This window comes from Rhineura floridana, chromosome 2, assembly GCF_030035675.1.
Source record: "Rhineura floridana isolate rRhiFlo1 chromosome 2, rRhiFlo1.hap2, whole genome shotgun sequence".
Lineage (NCBI taxonomy): Eukaryota > Metazoa > Chordata > Lepidosauria > Squamata > Rhineuridae > Rhineura > Rhineura floridana.
Genome location: NC_084481.1, coordinates 168,949,762 through 168,972,293, shown reverse-complemented (window position 1 = coordinate 168,972,293; position 22,532 = coordinate 168,949,762). Strand labels below are relative to the sequence as shown.

The following is a 22,532-nucleotide window of genomic DNA, read 5'->3' as shown; positions in this document are numbered from 1 at the left end:
AACAGTATCATTAAAAATTAACAGAACATCAACAGTAAAACCAGAAAGAGATGACTTTACAAAACAAATTCAAGGCTCAAAACAGTCCAACTATGGCCTCCAAAAGCTAGAGAAAACGAGTAGGATTGCACCTAGCGGCAGAATCCCATTAATGCTGTGGCCATCTGTGTCTGCTGGGAAAAGCAGGTGCACAGCCAGGGCGCCTCCGTAAAAAAGGTCCTACTCGAGATCCCTACCTAGCATGCAATATCTTTAGGTGGGACCACAAGCAACCTCTTTCCTGCTGATCTCAAGCTGCCTGCTATGGGGAGAGGAGCTCAAGCAAACACCTAGGTTCTAAACCATTCAGGGCTTTATATTTAGTATTAATACCTTGATTAAGAACATAAGAAGAGCCTGCTGGATCAGGCCAGTGGCCCATCTAGTCCAGCATCCTGTTCTCACAGTGGCCAACCAGGTGCCTGGGGGAAGCCCGCAAGCAGGACCCGAGTGCAAGAACACTCTCCCCTCCTGAGGCTTCCGGCAACTGGTTTTCAGAAGCATGCTGCCTCTGACTAGGGTGGCACAGCACAGCCATCATGGCTAGTAGCCATTGATAGCCCTGTCCTCCATGAATTTGTCTAATCTTCTTTTAAAGCCGTCCAAGCTGGTGGCCATTACTGCATCTTGTGGGAGCAAATGCCATAGTTTAACTATGTGCTGAGTAAAGAAGTACTTCCTTTTGTCTGTCCTGAATCTTCCAACATTCAGCTTCTTTGAATGTCCATGAGTTCTAATATTATGAGAGAGGGAGAAGAACTTTTCTCTATCCACTTTCTCAATGCCATGCATAATTTTATACACTTCTATCATGTCTCCTCTGACCCACCTTATCTCTAAACTAAAAAGACCCAAATGCTGCAACCTTTCCTCGTAAGGGAGTCGCTCCATCTCCTTGATCATTCTTGTTGATTGATTGATTGCATTTGTATACTCCCCCCCCCATAGCCTAAGTTCTCTGGGCGGTTTATACCTTGAATTAGGCCTGGTAACATATAGGCAGTCAGTGCTAATTCTACAACCTAGGTGTTGTACGACACTGCACAGAAGTCCCTGTCAGTGCTCTAGTGCATTCTGCACTAGCTGCAGTTTCTGAACTGTCATCAAGCGAAGTTTATAGTTTATAGCACATTATGTGTTTAAAGTACATTACAGTAGTCTAGATGGCTGGTGACTAGAGTGTGCAAAACTGTAGTTGGACTATGTTGGGCTAGGGACAGCCATAAGCTACTGAATCAGCCATAACCAGAAACAGGCACTCCTAGCCACCAAGGCCACTTGGGCTTCAAGTGACAAATCTGAATCCAGGAGCATTCTCAGGGCCAGTAGTGTAGTGGCAATTTCAGAAGTGCAGGGTCCCTCCAGTATAGTTATGGCCACAGCCCCTTAGAGCCACGCCCCTTTCCACTTTCTGTGTGTCCACACAGCATATCCAATTGTTTAGGCGTCTCCTCTTCTACCAACAACGCAATGAAGACCTTGAGTGGTTTAAAACATAGTTTGCAATTTGACCTGGGAAACTGGTGAAGAGGAAGCATATGGTAAAATCCAAATGTACAAACAATGGGTTGGGTTCACAGCTGCCTTTCTGTATGTAAAAGGCATCTTTCATTTGTTTTACACTTTGCACTAGAACAATAGAACAGGGGAACTAAATGCAACTGTGTTCTACTTGCAAAACAACACCAGGAAAAACATAAGAGTTTTGGAGCACCTTAAAGATGCTTTAAAACAGAATTGGACAAATTCATGGATGACACTATCAATGGCTGCTAACCCTAATCAATATGTTCAACCTCCACTACCAGAGGCAGTATGCTTCTGAATACCAGTTGTCGGAAACCGGAGAAGGGGAGAGTGGCCTTGCGCTCAGGTCCTGCTTATGGGCTTCCCATGGGCATGCATCTGGTTTACTACTGTGAGAACAGGATGCAGGACTAGATGGGCCGTTGGCCTGATCCAGTACTGCAGGTTCTTATGTTCTTATCCAGCATGAGTGGAGTTTTGCATACATGACAGACTTGTGTTCTCTCCCCCACCCCCACATGGCCCAAAATCTGCTCCAGGGGGCTGGAGGGGACAGAAGAGGAACAGAAGGTTCTGTTGCACACCCAGAAGACTGTCATGCCAATGGAGCTGCAGCATTGGATACATCCATAGCATTTATTTATTTTTCTGGAAAGATGGTCCAAATTGAATTGATCTTGGTTAGCAAAATCTCATCTATTAAGATCGTTGTTCTTCCTAAATTCCTGTTTTTATTTATGACTTTTCCTGAGTTAATGGACTTAACCTCTCTAAAAGGTGGCAGAAGATACTGATACATTTTGCCTGGTACAAGAAACCTTCTAGGGCAGCCTTCCCCAGTTATAATAATACATGTTTATTCCATTTTGAATGTGATTAAGTTGTATAAACTTTAAACAACCATAAGAAGAATGTTTGAAAATTCCAAAGGGGTGATTCTACTGCAAATATGCTACATGGGAACACACATCAAAATATTTAAATCCATCTTTACTTCAGTGGAGGCTGGTGGCTCCAATGTCAGACATCAGAGCCACCAGTCTCCACCGCTTTACTTCCACCTTTAGCTTGTAATCTTAAACCTGTGAATATGGAAGGACATATTTGCAAGTACCAATACAGCTATTGGGACATGGTTTGCATTTTTGTATCTAAGGTACTTACAGTACACGGTTTACTGTTGGAATGTCAAAGCGATTCTTCTTCTAGAAGGAAAAAAAAGAATAAAAAAACTGTTCACACAAAATATTGTTGTGGCCCAAAATCAAATTACTCTGCCTACATTTATGTGCTTATTTAACACTTATCCACACTGTGAAACTTCTTCATAATTCATTACACAAAGAAGTGGTAACTTGTGAGCCCATGTGTAGTATTGAAACCTCAAAGCCCCTCCCCCAAATATTCCTACAAAATAATGCAGAGTTATTTAAAATTAATTAAGAAAGATTCCAGACAAAAGACATAACACTATTTCTAGCCCAATCTTAGGTCAGTTTTATCTTTGTTATCTTTGTTCTGGTTACTTTTAATTCATTCTATATGTGTTTTTCTTGTGCACCGATACAGAATTTTTGTCTTGTTTTCAAATTGCACTGTATTTCCCAGGGTGAGGCTCATCCAGTGCACTCCGGGTGTGCTGACCCCCGCGATTTCCCCAAATGTGGGAAACTGGACTGCATAATTTGTGGTAGTGAATCTGTGTAGACTCCAGATCCTTGTTCACTAATCCAAACAATGCAATCCTGTGCATTATTACTCAGAAGTAAGTCCTACTATGTTCAACGGGGCTTACTTCCACAAAAGTGTGCTTAGTATTCCAGGCTGCATATTGACTTAGAAAAAAATTACCCTCAGTCCTAAATAAATTGATTTAAAGGTGGTCTACTGCTAAAGATATAATTGTGTCTTAAGTTTTAAAAATAACTTTTTTTATATATAAAGAACCTTCAACTCTAGGCATTGTGAAATAGGTTAACAAGAATACATGCAGCTCAATCCTACACAAAGGTTCCTGGAACTGAGCAGAACTTCCAGTGCTACAATTCTATATTCTCTTACCTGAGAGCAAGTCCTAGTGAACTCACTGGGACTTACTTCTCAGTAGAGACATGCATGCCAACAGGTGGTCTCCACAGGGCTCTTTGCACTCCCTTACCTGCACGCCCCTCCTGGCTGCCTCCCCTGCTCTTGCTATACTTGCTGGGCTGGAGGGAGGAGTTGTGGGTGGGCAACAGGCCTCTGAGGAGGCAAAGAAGGGCTGGGAAGGAGAGAGGCTTTTGCTTGCACTTTGCACACCTCAGGAGAAGGAAAATTGCTGGCGCTGCTGCTTGGCAGGGTGCATCTTGAGTGAGGGAGTGATGCTGTGAAGTGAAGGGAGTGAGTGCCTGCTCCTGCCATGCTAGGCAGCGGCAGTAACAGCGGTGCCTCTTCCTTCTCCTGAGGTGTGCACAGTGCAAGTGAAAGCCTCTCTCGTTCCCATCCCTCCTTTCCTGCCTTAGAGGCCTGCCACCCAGTGACAGCTCCTGTAGTCTAGCGAGTGCAGCGGACAGCAGCGGCAGTCTCTGCCAGACACTTCCTGTGCAGGCTGAAGGGAAGGGACCCTCTGCGACCCATCTCCCAAAAAATTAATGGGACGGAGACCCCCTGCAACCCGGGACCAATACACCACTGCTCAGGGCTACTTTGCTGTTCCTTCCGGGGGAGCAAAACGCCATTTAGGACAGGCCACATACTAGGCATGGGTGAGAATTTTGATCTAGTTTGCAGTTCAAGCCAAATTTATCAAATTTGCACTTTCCAAAACAATATGAGAACCGAAACACAGCCATCGTTCAAAATTCACACTTATTTGAATTTTGTGGTGCAGTTCATCAACCAAAGTGTTTACAAAAATGCATATATGAGGGGAAAAGTGCATAAAAATGAATATATGTGAAATATCAATAATTTATGATATGCAGATGATACCATACTACTAGCAGAAACCAGAAATGATTTGAAACGAATGCTGATGAAAGTTAAAAAAGAAAGCACAAAAGCAGGACTACAGCTGAGCGTCAAGAAGAAAGCAATGACAACAGAAGATTTGTTTAACTTTAAAATTGACAACGAGGACATTGAACTTGCCAAGGATTATCAATACCTTGGCATAGTCATTAACCAAAATGGAGACAATAGTCAAGAAATCAGAAGGCAGCTAGGACTGGGGAGGGCAGCTATGAGAGAACTAGAAAAGGTCCTCAAATCCTTTATTGATTAAAGTATTTCCAAGTGATCCCTGAGGAAAGGCCAAATTTTCCTTCCTCAAATGCTTTCCTCCAACACCAAATTTCAAATGAGTTGATTTTTCTCTTATCCTCTTTTTTCACTGTCCAACTTTCACATCCATACACAGAGATCGGAAATACCATGGTCTGAATGATCCTGACTTTAGTGTTCAGTGATACATCTTTGCATTTGAGGACCTTTTCTAGTTCTCTCATAGCTGCCCTCCCTAGTCCTAGCCTTCTTCTAATTTCTTGGCTATTGGCTCCATTATGGTTAATGACTGTGCCAAGGTATTGGTAAGTATGCTCCTGCTTTTCTTTAAGCTTAACCCCTATTCAGGTGTTCAGTTATCATGGGTCACAAACGCTTGAAGGGGAATATAAGAACACAGAGATTAGCCCCACCCCTGTTGCCAGACAGCAAAGTCCACCATTTCATATGTTCCTTTTCACCTTGACAGCAAAAGGTTCTGTTTTGCCTAAAGAAGTAAACTAAAATTGAGCCTTGACTGCTCAGGGTAAAATCAAATTGTAAGTTTCCAACCAAAATTCTCTATTGATATGAAAGAGGGAGCGGTGCTGTCAGGACAACTGCATCTTGCTATGGTTCTCCTGTAATGAAGTAAGCTGTACACTTGCTTGCCTATAACCTCTACAGCAGCCTTCCGCAATGGCATGCCCTTCAGATATTTTGGACTATATCTCCCATAATCCCTAGCCAGCATGGCCAATGGTAAGGGATGACAGGAATGGTAGTCCAGGAACAACTGGAAGGCTGCAGGTTCTCCATCTCTGCCTTACAGCATACCTGTGGGGTAGATCAGTATTTTCAACTTTGGATCCCCAGATTTGTTGGACTACAACTCCTGTGATCCCTTGATCAGTGGCTAAGCTGGCTGGGGATTATGGGAGTAGTAGTCCAAGAACATCTGGGGACCCAAGGTTGAAGCACAGTGGGATCGGTTTTGATGATGATCCTCCTCCTCATATTGAAGAGGGGGGGCAGTGGCTGAATGGTAGTGGCTTGTGTAAGGCTACTTAGAGAATTCATGGCTGAAGTGGAATTTGACCTACCTACTTCCCCAGCTCCAATTTCTTAGTTTATACTATTTCACATCTTATCTGTTTTGTTGTTATTTTAACTAGCCCCCCCCCAGTTCAAGTACTGCCTTATCTGTGCTCCTTTTCTAATGTAGTAAGAAAAAACCCCAGTATCTTATGGGTAACCCTCTGCTAATGTGAAAAAATGCAAGCATTTAATGCCAACTGGTAATTTATTGGTCCAATATATTTTAACAATATCTACCATTATGTTTCCCTAGAGTTCATCATAAAGGCTACAAAATTTGGGTTGTTCAGAAAACATTATGAAGAACCTGCTGGAAAAGCTGTTAATTTTCATCTTCATTAGTCTGTTTTGTACTTTTCTTCGCCAGATACTCCCTAGTTGGCAGAAAGAAATAGCAGGTGAGAGACAGGAATGCCATATTCTAGAATTGCAGAGTAGCCATGTTTAATTGCCACTAAAAGATATTGTTTTTAAAATAAAGTTGTCAGGCCAGGTGTCTGTGGTGGACTGCTGCAACTGTACACATTCTGTGTACTCCTGCACATACTGCTTGAAAGAGTCCCCGCAACCCTCTGGAGCAGATTATTGGAGGACCCAAGAGGATGCCTGGGTAAAGAGTGAAATTTCTTTTCCTCCTTCCTTCCACGGAAGGGAGTATTTTGTGAGTGGATATCTGTTTAGGGAAAGCCTCATTAGGAACCAGGTCATAGAAGTAACATGCAAAATGGCAACCGTGGGTGGGAGATCATGGGATACAGAGTGTAGAGTTTGCCATCTCCTTTTATGATTATGAATATCAAAAAGTGTACTTTCCTGAGCCATATACTTTCTTGAACTTGTTATGATCAAAAGGTGTGGTAGGCTTTCACTATGTATTTCTATGTATTTAAAAGTATTATTTGATTCTCCTTGAAATGTATCCACCTGCCATTCGTCTCTCAAAGTTTTGCTCTTTAAAGCCTGCAAATACTCAAGCTATCTTATGTTCTATTGATCACACTAGAAAAAAGAAAAGCAATTTGGATCTGAGAAAGCATTAATCTTACACTTTGAATGCCCACAAACTCATTGGATGGCTTTAGGCAAGTCACTCTCAGAACCTCAGTTCCGCAATCTGCAAAATGAGAAGAACAATGAACAACTCTAGAAGCTTGCCAAGTGGGCAAATAATACTTTTTTACATTTTAAAAGTCATGAGTGGGACCCAGGGACAGACGATCAGACCTCCACTCACGTAATAGGGTTTTCCTGGTTCTTTTTCCTTATGCCACCTCCAAAAAGCCACTGCTGAAGGTCAAAAGCCTTGCAGCACTTTTGCAAGACAGTTTTTAAATGGGCTTGGATCCAGATGTCTTAACAGACAATGGTAGTGGGGACCATGATTTCTGCCAGCAGAAATGGGCTGAACTCATTTCCATTTTTTAGCTAAGATTTGCCATTTTGTCAGTTGAAGGTCACAGTTCTAAGAACACGTTCTGGGTCAAAGTACTAATGGAACAAACAGGACTTACTTTTTAAAAAATCTGTATTGGAATTTCCCATAAAACATCACAAGGTGATTTAACAATAAAAACATTTCATATTATAAATACAGTACAGATACAGACTTCTAGTTAAGCACATCAACCATCCATTTAGGTCTGTTAGCCAAACTAACAAAGGAATGGTCTCTCAGCAGTATTAATATCATATTTATTTTTATTACTCATAAAATGAAACAAAATCTCTGTTGGATCCTGATCATGGACACCCCTGCCAGCAGAGGTCCTCCTGGCCCTACTGCAGCTCTCTTTTCAACCATCAGCATCTCTCGCACACAGTCTAATCCTACACATGTCTGTTGAGAATAAAGCCTCACTGGGTTCAGTGGGATTTACCCACTGGTAAGGGTATTTAGCAAGGATGGCTAATTTTTTTGAGGGCCACATTCACCCTTTGCCAGCCCTCCAGGGGTTGCATGCCAGCAATGTGTGTGGCCAAAAAGGGCTATGCGCCCCATGCTTAGTGGGCAGATCCATGCCATACACTTAAAATACATCCAATGCAGATTTAATGCACATGACTTCCCTCAAAAACTCATGGGAACAGTAACTTGTTAAGGTTGTTGGAATGTGTAGTTCTGTGAGGGGGAAACCCACACTACTCAGGATTCTTTGGGGGAAGTCATATGATTTAAATATGTATTTAAATATGTATTGCTTTAAATGTATGATGTCGCTCTGCCCAGTCTCTCACATACATTCTCATATGCACACACACAGAGACACAAAGAGGGACATACAGCCCCTCCTCAGCTGATCCCTGCATTTCCCACTGAGAAGGATGGTTCTCTCCTCCCTGCACTTCTACACTCAAATGATCAATCTGATGACCAGGGAGGGGGAGATTTTCATCCCTATCAGGGCACTGGCTCTACCTATCTCAGTGCTGTGTCTGTCTATTTTAAATGCATTTATTTATTTGCTGTTGCCACCCTATTGTCCACTCTGCTACAACCTGAAAGATTGTCTCACTCCTTTTATACTCAGTCAATCACTGTGCTCTGCAGGTGCCATCTCACCAGGAGGTCCATTCCACATAATTTAGGAATTGGACTTTTAGTGTTGTGATACCCTTTGGAATCCCCCCACCTAAATATTAGACAGGCACCATCTCTGTTGTCTTTTCAGCACCTACTCAAGACCTTCTTCCAACAAGCCTTTTAAGTTGAGACCTTTCCCAGTCTGCATCTGTATTGGAATTGTTTTTAGGATGTTTTTATCATTTTATCACTTGTTGTTTGCCACCCTGGGCTCCTTTGGAAGGGAGGGCAGGATATATATTTAATTAATTAATTACTAATATTGGTGAGATCTTGGAGGACCAAAACATTTGCTGGGGAAGGGCTGGATCAGGCCATCAAACTGAGGTTTCATCACCCCTGCTGTATAGGATTGTAGCTTCAAAAGACTTTTTCAAACATAGCTTTTTAAAACTAGTTTCTCTGGGTGCTGCTGTTCTTAAAATGACTTAAATTGTTTCTATTGTGTCATTATGCTTAGTTTTGTTTTGATTTTCTATAGAAAGGTAGGATTAAAATGTTGAAGACAGATCCAAATTTTAAGACATACTGATTTTAAAAAAGAAACCCACAAGTGTCATTCCTTATCCTCTTGACATGGTGCCACTTTTCAAAGTTCACTCTTCCCCCCCCCAGATCCTCAAAAAGATTGGCTGAAAAGGCAAAGTGATCGTAAAGACTCCTTGCACTCCACCTGCACAAAAGGTAATTTCTCAGAAAGGAAACTAAAGCCTAGTGTTGCTAGGCAGCTCTTTGTGGATGAGAGCCACAGATTTATCTACTGTGAAGTGCCGAAGGTGGGCTGCTCCAACTGGAAGAAAATTTTGCTCCTCCTCACACTCAATCTGAGCAGAGATCCCTTTGAAGTTAACCAGGACACAATACACACAACAAATCTTCTAAAGAGGCTGAGTTCTTATCCTTTTGATCAGCAAGCTAAACTTCTAAACAACTGCACTAAAGTGATGTTCACCAGGCATCCTCTAGAGAGGTTGGTCTCTGCTTATAGAGATAAGCTCTTGCACTCTGATGAACCCTACTATGTCTCTGTGGCAAAGGAGATCAAGACTTTGTTCGGGGGAGGCCAACATACCTCAGAGGAAGTGACTTTCCAAGAGTTTGTAAACTTTATTGTGACAAGGACTCCCAACTATTTGGACATACACTGGAAGCCAATGTTTATGCTCTGTGATCCCTGCAATATTCACTACGACATTCTGGGGAAGTATGAGACCCTGGGAGAAGATGCTGAGCATGTTCTCCAGAGAATTGGAGCCCCAAAGGATTTCCACTATCCAGATTTCAAGAGGTATGGTTCAGAGGAACGGACCAACAGCAACATCACTCTGAAATTCTTCAGGGAACTAAGTAAGGACCAAATCCAGAAGCTCAAGGTTCTTTTCCAGATGGACTTCTCTTCATTTAACTATTCAAGTGAAACTTTGCTGTAAAATTTGATCACACTTTCATTCTCTGGTTTCTTTTACCTTCTGAACAGGCTTTTCTTGTGGTGGCACCCTGTCTCTGGAATTCCCTCTAAAGTGAGGCTTACCCAGCACCTTCATTGTTATAATTTATGTGCCAGGTTAGGAACATGAGAAGCTGCCTCATACCAAGTCAGACCACTTGTCCATCTAGCTCAGTATTGTTTACAATGATTGGCAGTGGCTCTCCAGGGATTCAGGGTGTTTCCAGACCACCTGTTTACTAAGCATTCATCCTGATTTGTTTGCAAGGAGATTAGACACCATTGCATCAAAGCAAGTATTATCCCATACTTTCCAGGGCATTTCCACATCATTTTCCTTATTGCAAAAAGTCTGATCTTTTGGGAAAACAGATTTGTTGCACAAGAGCTCCCAATCAACTATAATGATACAACTTGAATTTGCCACTATGTGATGGAATCCCACCCCAAAATAATGACAGTCTGGAAGCGCCTTCAGACAGGGGTCTTCCCCAGCCCTACCTGGAGATACCCAAGTTTGAATCTGGGACTTTCTGCATGAAAAACAAGTGCGTTAGTAGTGACCGGTGGCCCTTTCCCAAAGTCAATTCTGTTCACCTCACTTTAAATTATCAATGTTTTTATTCTACTGCTTTTATCCTGTACAGTCCATTTTACTGGCACAGCTGTTTTGTTTTAGTATGATTTATTTTGGGTGTATTTAGGAATGTGATTTTAATTGTGATGTAAGCCATCTTGAAGACATTTAAATTGGGATTCATTTTTTAAATTAATAAACACTGATTGCTAAAACTTACTTTGTGTGATCATTTCTTTTAAGCCATATAAATAATATCAGAACCTCGGTTATGCAATACAAAGCTTTGCAGCATCCCTATAAAATATTTCTGATAGTAAACCACTGAACCCGGGATCTTGTGCATGCAAAGCATGTGCTCTACCACCGAGCTACAGCCCTTCCCCAAAGTCCATTCTGTTGGCCTGCAGATGAAAGGATATGAGACACATTTGCACAGAACAGGAAAGCATCTGTAAAAAGTGATGAATATGGGCTAATCCAAGATCTATTCCATTATTTCATCATTCCCCAGGTATAATTTAAAAACCATCTTGTATTAATACAGAAGGCTTGTTCCAATAGCTTTCTTCCATGAATAAGTATGTCAGATTTAAAATCCATGAGGATTTTGGAAAAAAGATCTGCAGGCATGCGGGAATATATTAGGGGCAGGCTAAATTTGTTTTTTTTCCCAACAGCTGGAGTCATTGCTTAAGTAGCAACATATTGTAATCAGTCTGATTTTTACATCAAACTGCAGTTTCAGATTCAACTGTTAATGCGCCCAAAATAGAAATAGAACATAACCTCCAGTTTGAAACACAAAAGGCTGCCTTCACCATCATATGACATTGACGAATAAAAAGTCTTTGAAATTAATAAAAATAAATTTGACACAGATTTCTAGGATTAATAATAATCAGAGAAATATAATTTTCTAGGTTAGATTCTCTGTAGAAACAGTAGTAACACAGAAAAGAAGCAAAGTAAGAAGAACACCAACAAACATACAAAAATGTAATTCTCCATCTTTAGAGATGGCAGGTGTTCCCACCACTCAGAGCAGAGGAGAGGAGGTCAGGTCTCCTGCTCCCCAGGTGCATTCACTAGCTGCCCAATTTCCCTGCTTTTTAAAGTTGGATAGAAATATCTGTTGGCTATAGGTACGTTCTTAAATGGCAAGGTTCTTTGCCTATTAGTGAATCTTGCTTTCATTGTTAGAGCCTGCTCTTTAAAGAAAACATTTTCTAAATTTCAACAGCACCACCAGGTGGTGGCTTTGATTTTTGCAGGGATAACTCTAACAAATGTAACTTGCCCCATTCCTTTTCTGCAATGTAACTTGCCCCATTCCTTATTCTCTGTTTCTTCTGTACCCTTGGGACCAGGGCTGGCACCAGAGTGCAGCAGGCCCTCAAAGGTGGTGGCAATACAGCACTGCTGCTGGGGGCTTAAATAGGCTTGGCCACATCTGTAGGTTGTGCTCCCCCACCCACCATCACCCAAGATGGCAGCAAAGATGTGTTGATGCCCCCCCATCTTGGGTGATGGTAAGCATGTGCACACAGCACACTGATGTGGGAAGGGGCACAGCCAGTCCACGCCCATGGTGTGTGGGGTGATGCCTTGGAGGGTAGCTCCTGCTCCATGATGTGGGCCAGCATCGGGTCTCAGGGTGCATGCTTTGCAATGCAAGTGCAGATCACAGAGCAGGACCTACACCTGCCTAGCTCCAGCCACAGGAAGCCCTGTCAGCTGCAGGGGCCCTTGGTCAGAGCCCAGCCTGTCCACCTGCTGGCACTAGGCCTGCTTGGGACAACAGAACTACTGTTGTGGAATAAAACTCAGGGGATTTTTTTGTCTGAAATCTGAAATCATAGTGAGTTTATTTATTTATTTATTTAAGCCATTGTTATACCCTTTATATATATAAAAATCTCTAAGTGGTGTACAAAAGGTAAAACAACAGCAAATATAAAAATATACAATAAAGCCACAATACAAATGCATACGTAATACAAATTAGCAAATAAAAATTAAAGAAATTGCCTTGCACTTCTCCACTCAACATCTCTCAACCTCCTGGCTCTCACCCACGACTCCACCTATCCACCCTGGCTCCCACCCAGGGTCCAACACACACAAATCACCCCCAAAGTCTCACAAGCTTCCCAGGGGATCCCCAAAATGGCAAACAGAAGGATGAGGGGGCAGCCAGAGGCCCAGGCCACCCCTGCACTGAAAGGCGCAGTTGACAAGGATGCCATTCTTGCCGAGGCAGCGTAGGTAGAAGAGCGGGGAGCAGAAGAGGAGCTTCAGGTGGCGGCACGAGATGAAGCTGGAGTGGTTCATGTTGAAGTCCACCAAGTCCTGCAAGGAGCTGCAGCCCATTGTCACCGGTGCCCAAGCCCAACACATCACGAACTCCAGGTCACAGCCCCGAAGACACGCCAGGGGCAGCGCTGACGCCAGGCCCAGGGAGTAGCAGGAGGAGGCCGCCAACACCAACATAGTCTATATTTCCTAACTCTTCCATCTCCATCTCCTCGGGCTCACTCAGCTGCTGCTCCCTGGGCTTCTCCTGCCGCTGCAGATAATCATACATTGCTGGTGTGCTTCATTTGGGTTGGTAGGTCACAAGTTGTGCAGGCTGGAGCACTTGGTTGCCTTGAACAACCAAAGAAAAGCCAGAAACTCTTTACAACTGTACCAATTCAATCAGTCTCAGAGTTATTCTTACAATGTCAGCTATTCACAGCTATTCTTACAATGTCAATTTTCATTTCTGTTCCAAACATCAGTTTTAAAAAGAAATCCTACTGCCTTAGGTCTTGCAGTTCTATCTGAAATGAATGCCACTTACTTGAGGGAGCTAATTTAGCATTGGGGTGGAAGGCAGAGCATCTTTACACCTATTTTTATCATCCATTCTTTTCATCAGCACTCGACTATCCTATGCAAATTAGTGAGTGATTCAAATATACTACCAAATATGAACTGAGTATCTCTCTGGTGTTTCATGTTGCCAAGCAACTCTTTGTCTAAGATGATGTACTCAAGGAAATGCCCATCCTCAAATTGGAAGAGGAAACATCTCTTTATACCTAGATCAGGGTAGGGATCATTTGATCCTTGGTATGTTGCTGGGCTACATCTCCCATCATCCCTGTCCATTGGCCATGCTGCCTGGGACTGATGGGAGTTGTTGGACCCAACTCATCTAGAGGCCCACAGGTTTCCATATTTGACTTAGATAATTTAATTTATGTGAGTCTCCACTTGCTTCTGCTCTTGGCCAGGAGACAAAGATGTCGTACAAATAAACCAAGAAACAATGCCAAACGATTTTCACAGATTTCCCCTTCCTTTGAGGGCTGGGAGAGATGGAATGGAGGACTGAATGGGAAACAGGGAATTGCCTAAAACTGTCTTCTCCCCTTTTCCATTTGCTAAAGCCTTGGGTGAAGTCCCCTTCAATCTATGAGTGGAAGCCCTCTGCCAGCAGTGTAGTGGCCTTCATGAGATGCCATGCTCTCTCACAGCCCCTCTCTCTCACACCCAACAACAAAGTACTTGAGCAACCCCCTCTTCAGTAAATAAACACACCTACACCAGTGATGGAATCTGCAGCCAACACAAATTCACTACAAATCCACTGCCACCATGGAGAAGAGGGAGGCAGGAGAGGAGCTCCCCACTCCGGGCCAAATGATAGACTAGAGGCATTGGCAACAGCCAGCAGGTCAGATTATAGAGGAGAAAGAGGACCAAGAACTGCATGTGCCACACCATGGGGCAAGAGACAGGCTGCAGGCTGGGGTGACTAAATAACAGGACAACAGGACCAGATGGCCCCCGATAGCTCATAGAAGTGGTGTTGGCTGCTTTGCAACTGCAGTAAATACTATTTAAAGTTTAACAGTAAACTATTAAAAAATATTCATTTTTTGCTGCTGCAGCAAGACAGTGGCAATGCTCAATGGTAGTGATCACCTGCAGCTATGCCACAGTCAGCAAGCACACCCAAGCCCTGGATTTTTCGCTTGGACAAGGGGATGAGGGGGTGGCTGATGAAAGGGAGGTGGGCAGGCCTCCATACAGATGGTGGCAGACAGGAGATGGAGGGAGAAAGTTGGCAAGGATTGTCTCTGTGGGTGGCCACCAACAATGGCAATCCACCGGCTGAACCAATCCACCGCCTGATCCAGGATCTCACCTCGGATCATGGAAGGGTTTGCTTTGTGAGCATAGGGTAGGTATGATATGTATGTTTAAAAAAAAACAAAAAGGGTTAGATAGTATATGAATGTCCATAGTTGCTAGATTGTGCCAAACCAATTGAAATTTAATAACAATTTTAATCATATATATGAATTGATCCATATATTATGTGAGCAATATTGGTGACAGAGCCTTAGCAGAGCTGTAATCCCTAGAGTTCCCTGGGAAGAAGGACTGGTTGTTAAACCAATCTGGGAATTGTAGCTCTGTGAGGGAAATAGGGGTCTCCTTTCTGGAGGTATTCAAGAGGCAGCTGGACAGCCACCTGTTGGGTTTGCTTTAATTTGTATTCCTGCATTGAGCAGGGGGTTGAACTCAATGTCCTTATAAGCCCCTTCCAACTCTATGATTCTACAGTTCCCAGGATTCTTTGAGGGAAGCCATGGCTTTTTAAAGTGGTATAATGAAAACCCTATTCATAGGGTAGCCATAAGTCGGGATCAACTTGAAGGCAGTCCATTTCCATTTTCAATAGCACCTTAAATATATAGTGCAGATGGGGTCAAATAAGAATCCAGAATCTTGCCTGCATTCTGGGATGGCATATTCTGCAATGCATTTCTCATGTAATAAAATATTTCCAAAAAACAACAAGTGGGTTTATCCAAAACATTATGTTGAAATCACATTATATTGTTTTACTTTCTATTCTTAGTGTCAACCACTAGAGGGGAGCCTCCACTTGGAACAGGGAAAGCTGACTTAAGAACCTAAGAACCCTGCTAGATGAGACAAAAGGCCCATCTAGTCCAGCATCCCATTCTCACAGTGGCCAACCAGATGACTATGGGAAGCCCACAAACAGGACCTCAATTCCACAGCACTCTCCAGAGTTGTGATTCCCAGCAACGGGTGTTCAGAGGCAGACTGCCTCTGATACTGGAGGTAATATAGCCATAATGACTAGTAGCCATTGATAGCCTTATCCTCCACTTATATATTCATTTTACACACATTTCCCCCTAGAATATGCATTTTTGTAAACATTGTTTGGAGAACTGCATTGCAAAATTCAGAAAAGTGTGAATTCCATTTGATGGCTGTGTTTCAGTTCTCATACTGCTTCAGAAAAGTGGATCTGATAGGTTTGGCTTTAAATGCAAATTGAACTGAATTTCTCCCCCATCCCTTCCCTTATAGCATTATGAGGGAGAAAAGCTTATCTCTATATTCTCCACATCATGCATAATCTTATACACCTCTCTCATGCTCCCCCTTACTTGCCTTTTCTCTAGATTATAAAGCCCCAAATTTGTTTATTTATTAATTATTTGATTTATATCCCATACTTCCTCCCAGTAGGAGCCCAGGGAGGCAACCAAAAGCACTAAAATACTTTAAAACATCATAAAAATAGGCTTTAAAATATATTAAAACAAAACATCTTTAAAAACATTTTTTAAAAAGGTTTAAAAATATCTTTAAAAAAGGTTTCAAAACTTTTTTTAAAAAAAGAAAAGGTTTAAAAATGTATTAAAAAGCAATTCCAGCACAGATGCAGACTGGGATAAGGTCTCATCTAAAAAGGCTTGTTGAAAGAGGAAGGTTTTCAGGAGGGAATTCCAAAGGGTAGGTGCCACTACACTAAACGTCCACTTCCTATGTTGTGCGGGATGGACCTCCTGATTAAGACGGTATCTGCAGGAGGCCCTCACCTACAGAGCGCAGTGATCGACTGGGTATATAAGGGATAAGCAACTGACCAATTATCTGAACTTGGGAACCACCAACCCACAGCCTCTCCATCTTGCTAGGATTCAAACTTAGTTTACTGGCCATCATCCAGCCCACCATTGAGTCCAGGCAGTGGTCCAGGGCTTGCACAGACTCTCCCAATTCAGATGTTACAGAGAAATAGAGCTGGGTATCATCAACATACTGCTGACACCTTGCCCCATATCTCCTGATGACCCCTCCCAAGGGCTTCATCTAGATGTTAAGCAGCATGGGGGACAAGATGGTACCCTGCGGCACCCCACAGCACAACTACCAGGGGACCGAAAGACAATCGCCCAATGCTATTCTCTGAATACAACCTTGGAGATAGGATCGGAACCACTGTAAAACAGTGCCTCCAATACCCATCTCACCAAGTCGGCCCAGAAGGATACCATGGTCAATGGTATCAAAAACCATTGAGAGATCAAGTAAGAGTAACTGGGTCGCACTCCCCCTGTCCTTCTTCCAATAGAGGTCATCCATCAGGGCAACCAAGGCCGATTCAGTCCCATAACCAGGCCTGAACCCAGACTGGAATTGGTCAAGATAACCTGTTTCATCCAAGAGTACTTGCAATTGCTGCACCACAACCCTCTCAGTCATCTTCCCTAAGAAGGGGGTATTTGCAACCGGTTGGTAATTGTTGCAAACCAATGGGTCCAGGGTGGGCTTTTTCAGGAGTTGCTGGATCACTGCCTCTTTCAGGGTGGCTGGAACCTCTCTCTCCCACAACGATGCATTGACCACACCCTGGATCCACTCGGTCAAACCCCCTTGGCAAGCTTTAATAAGCCAAGAAGGGCAAGGGTCGAGAGGACATATTGCTGGCTGCATTGTTGCAAGCACCTTGTCTATGTCATCAGGCTGCATCAACTGAAACCGTTCCCAAGAAATTGCAGCAGATGTTGCACTGGACACCTCATTGGGGACTACAGTAGATGTGGAGGGGGCATCAAGACTGCTATGGAGGCAAGCAACTTTACCCTCAAAGTGCCTTGCAAACAACTCACAGTGGGCTTCTGAAGGGTCTAAAACTCCATTTCCTGCAGTTGATGTCAACAGACCCCTGACAATACGGAAAAGCTCCGCCGGACAGCTACTTGAAGATGCGATGGAGGCAGAGAAGTGGACCTTCTTCGACACCCTCACCACCACATAGGCACGGTTATGATGTCTTACGTGTGCCTGATCAGCCTCACAGCATGTGTTCCACCACTTGCGCTCTCTCATGGCCCCTTCAGAGGACTTGGAGGAGGAGGAAGAGGCAGAGTTGACAGACCCAGGAGAAGGAACTAGTGGAACCCCTGAGGACACAACTCTGGCTCTTCCCCAGCTGGAGAATGTCCAGGACCTGGCTGAAGCCCCTCAATCGGATTCTGGGTATGAACAGAAGGCTCCCCTCCCCCCTGCAGAAAGGAGACGCCAGCAACAAAGGAAGAGGTTGGGTCGTTTAAGAACAAGCAGCTCTGAGCAGCTGGGAGACTAATCACGGGCACCTGGCTTAGGGAGTCTGTTATAAAAGGCAGTTCATGGCTGCAGCAGACTGCTGACTACAATGTCAGTTGTGACCCCTCGCATGTAACGCCATTACTAGCCTCTAGACCTTTGGACTGGACCCCTGGCTTTCTGAACTCTGCTTCCCTACCTGGACGACGCTCTTGGACAGTGCTACTGGTTAGTTTGTCAAGCCTTTCTTCTGCCAGCCGGCCTCCGTTATCTGCCTGGCCTTGACTGATTTATTGCCCAGCTAACTGCCGGCTGCTTCGTTACTGCCCAGCCCCCAGCCCTGAAGCTGACACGCTGTAGCCGTCTTCAAGCCTGTGTCAATGCCCTTAGCTCACTGGTGTACCAAAGTGCAAACTGGGCTCCACAATGCCGGAGGGGGCACTTGGGGGCAACCGTGTCAACAGCCCAATGCGCCTTGCTATTCCGCAAGGGCTTCAACAGAGTCACCTGTTCTATCTACTGGGAACTCCCCCAGGGCATTCAGGAATCCTGTGGATTGCATTAGTCTCTGGATGCGCACCATCTTATGCTGTCCACCACCCCTACAGAGGAGGATCGGAGCCATAAGTCTAAATTTAAGCAGGAAATGGTCTGGCCATGACAGTGGGGTGACATTCACCTGCCCATCCCCAGACCATCCCTTCCTCCATCTGGAGCAAACCCAAGTTGCGGGTGTGCCCTGCCCCATATGTCAGGCCAGTGACAACTGGAGACAGCCCCATGGTCATCATGGAGGCCATGAAGTCCCAAGCTGGAACATTAAAGGCAGCCTCAGCATGGACATTGAAATCACCCAGGACTATCGTTCTGGGCTCCTCCAATATCACAGCTGAGATGGCCTCCACCAGCTCAGTCAGAGAAGCTGCCGGGCAGCAGGGTGCATGCTATACCAGCAGCTACTCTAGTTTACTGTCTCCTTGGCCGGACACCAAGCACAGGCCCTCACAGACAGCTCCAAGACAGAGGGGTTTTCTGCTGTCAGAGATAGTTCTGTAGACCACAGCAACTCCTTGCCCCCGTCCCTGCAGCCTGTGCTGCTGTTGCACCGAGTATTCAGGTGGGCAAAGCTGGGTTAGATCAACTCCTCCCAGTTCTCCAACCCAGGTCTCGGTAGTGCACACCAAATCAACACCTTCATCCACAATCAAATAATGGATGAGTGTGGTCTTATTATGTACTGATCTGGCACTGAACAACAACACACAGGCCGGTGGGCACAGCAGATGAGCAATGAGGAACCCGCCCATGAGAGGAGTGGGAGCAGGCAACAAGGCATAGATAGCCTTGCTCTCATCTTCTATTGTAGTTTACCACCTCCCCATGGCTATACCTTCCTTTACCCATGATCACTGAAATTGCAATGGCATCACCCATGTTCCTCCTTACTAAGACTCCTCCTAAACCCATAAGATGCTTTGCCATGGGGATGGAGGGATAGATAAGTTTATTTTTGACATTTAGTTCAATTATAAGGAGTTTTCCTGCTGGAGCTAAAAGGATGTGACATATGAAACTCCAGCAGTAAACTTGTTACAGAAAATGAAACACTGAAAAACCAAGTGTGTAGGAGTGTAACATGATGATTTGAGAAATGGCAAGGAAACCAGAGTTTTGCATCCTGATTTCGGCTCACTTCTATCTTGCTTCAAGACATGTCAAGCTATGGATCCCTCTGCACCTCCAGAAAAATACCAGTGGTGCTTGTTCAGTTGTTGATGCATGAGGGCAAGTAGTCCTTCAGTGACAGATTCAAGATTTTGGTACTATCATACAAGACCCTATACAGCTCTGGACCAGGTTACTTGAGAGACTGCCTTATCTCTTATATACCCAGAAGGTCACTGTGATCTGCAGGAGGGCTTCTCCTTCAAGTTCCAATGATATCAGAAGCCCGCTCTACATTAACTCAGCATTCCTGTTGAGATATGACAGGCACCCACTATCTGCACTTTCCAGAAACAATTTAATATTTTTTTGTTCTGACAAGCTTTTTCCAGCCAGATGAACAGGTCTCTGCCATGGGTGTCCACTTTGTATTGTTCTTAAATTCATATTCTGTTATTTTTTTGTGCTGTTTTTAATTGTTTTTCACCTGTTCATCATATTTTGTACATTGCCTTGCGATATATGTGAAAGGCGATAAATAAATAATGATAGTAAAACACCTTCATCTGGGATTTCAGCGATATTTTTAAAAAAGGCCACTTGGGATGCTTCATTCATGAATCATAGAATCATAGAATCATAGAGTTGGAAGGGGCCTTGTAGGCCATCGAGTCCAACCCCCTGCTCACAGCAGGAAATCCACAGCTAGAGCATCTCCCGCAGATAGCTGTCCAGCCTCTGCTTGAAGACATCCAGCGAAGGGGATCCTACCACCTCCCTAGGCAGTCGGTTCCATTGCCGAACTGCCCTTACTGTCAAGAAGTTCCTTCTAATTTCCAATCTGAATCTACGCTCCTGCAACTTAAAACCATTAGACCTAGTCCTACCCTCTAGGGCAGCAGAGAACAAATCTGTACCCTCCTCTATGTGACAGCCCTTCAGGTATTTAAAGAGTGTAATCATGTCGCCCCTCAGCCTTCTCTTCACCAGACTGAACATGCCAAGTTCCTTCAACCTTTCCTCATAAGACTTGTTCTCCATACTGGCTATCATCCTCGTCGCCCTCTTCTGGACCTGCTCTAACTTGTCTATATCTTTCTTAAAATGAGGCGCCCAGAACTGAATGCAGTATTCCAGATGAGGCCTGACTAATGCAGAATATAGTGGGACTATTACTTCCCTCGACCTGGAAACTATAGCTCTGTTTATGCAGCCCAAAACCGCATTTGCCTTTTTTGCTGCAGCATCACACTGCTGGGTCATGTTCAACTTGCGATCCACTACAATTCCAAGGTCCTTCTCACACGCACTACTGCTAAGCCGGGTATTTCCCATCCTGTACCCGTGCATTTTGTTTTTGTGGCCTAAATGCAGAATCCTGCATTTGTCTTTATTGAATTTCATTTTATTAATTTCAGCCCAATTTCCTAGTCTATCCAGGTCCCTTTGGATTTTATTCCTGTCTTCCATTGTGTTAGCTATCCCTCCCAGTTTCGTATCATCCGCAAACTTCATAAGGCTTCCCTCCACCCCATCATCTAAGTCACTGATAAAAATGTTGAAGAGTATCGGCCCCAGGACAGAACCCTGTGGCACTCCGATCGAAACCTCTTTGCAGTCCGAAGCAGAGCCACCGACGACCACTCTTTGAGTACGGTTTTCCAACCAGTTGTGAATCCACCTGACAGTATTTCCATCTAGTCCGCATTTGACCAGTTTGCTAATCAAAAGGTCGTGGGGGACTTTATCAAATGCTTTGCTGAAATCTAGATAGATGACATCCACAGCATTTCCACCATCTACTAGGAATGTGAACAAAATCCTTCCAGGTGAAAATTCTTAACATTTTCTCTTGCCTTCATGATATGTTTCACTATTTCTTCAAATACATACTTGGCATGACATGACTGGAATGATGCATTACAAGACATTGTGGACTATTTGCTATCCTACTAACTAGGGCAAACTGGTTATAATACTATACTATAATCACATGAAAAGCAAAGCTAGAATCCTCCAGGCTAATTGGTGCAAGATGTCCTTGAATCAGCCTTGACAAAAAAGGAGAACCAATCTCAAAATGCTGAAGAAAGAGCAGTGCACTTTTTATTAAATGCCTAATGCATTTCAGCCAGAAGTCTTTCTTCAGGAGCTTTTCCAAAAGAAGTGGGACAACAATTAGTTGTCAAGGGGACAGATTGGGGATTCTGTTGGTGTACTGCCCACCCCGCTGCCAAACAGACTCCCTAACTGAGCTGACGGAGGTGGTCTCGGATATATTGTTGGGATCCCCTAGACTGTTGGTGCTTGGGGATGTCAGCGTTCATGTTGAGGCCACCTTATCTGGGGCGGCTCAGGACTTCATGGCCGCCATGACAACCATGGAGCTGTCCCAACATGCTATTGGCCCAACACATGTAGCAGGGCATACTCTAGACTTGGTTTTCACAACTGGACATGGAGATGGTGATCTGAATGTGGGGAATCTTACATCAGTCCCTTTGTCATGGGCAGATCACCGCTTGTTGAAGTTTAGACTTACAACGGCTTCTCCCCTCTGCAAGGGTGGGGGACCCATTAAGATGGTCCGCCCTCGGAGACTAATGAATCCGGATGGTTTTCAAAGGGCTCTGTTGAGTTTTCCTGCTGATAGGGCTGGCGCTTCTGTCGAAACCCTGGTTGAACTGTGGAATACAGAAACGACCCGGGCAGTTGACATGATCGCTCCTGCGCACCCTCTCCTGTGTAGAGCTCATACGGCTCCATGGTACACTCTAGAGCTGAGAGCGATGAAACAATATAGGAGACAGCTTGAGTGCAGATGGAGACGGACTCCTGATGGATGCAATTATGCACTGGTAAGTGCTTATACCAAGTTGTATCTAGGGGCAGTGAGGGTGGCAAAAAAGTGTTACTTTGCTACCTCTATT

At 44.1% G+C, this 22,532-nt stretch overlaps 1 protein-coding gene across 1 annotated transcript; it reads left to right on the top strand.

Annotated features, from left to right (window-relative positions):
• The first annotated feature begins 5,558 nt into the window (after positions 1–5,558).
• Positions 5,559–9,915, top strand: LOC133378016 (carbohydrate sulfotransferase 9-like). The gene is made up of 2 exons (XM_061612801.1): positions 5,559–5,568; positions 9,101–9,915. Exons 1-2 carry the CDS (start codon positions 5,559–5,561, stop codon positions 9,913–9,915), a joined length of 825 nt encoding a protein of 274 aa, XP_061468785.1.
• The last annotated feature ends 12,617 nt before the right edge of the window (positions 9,916–22,532 follow it).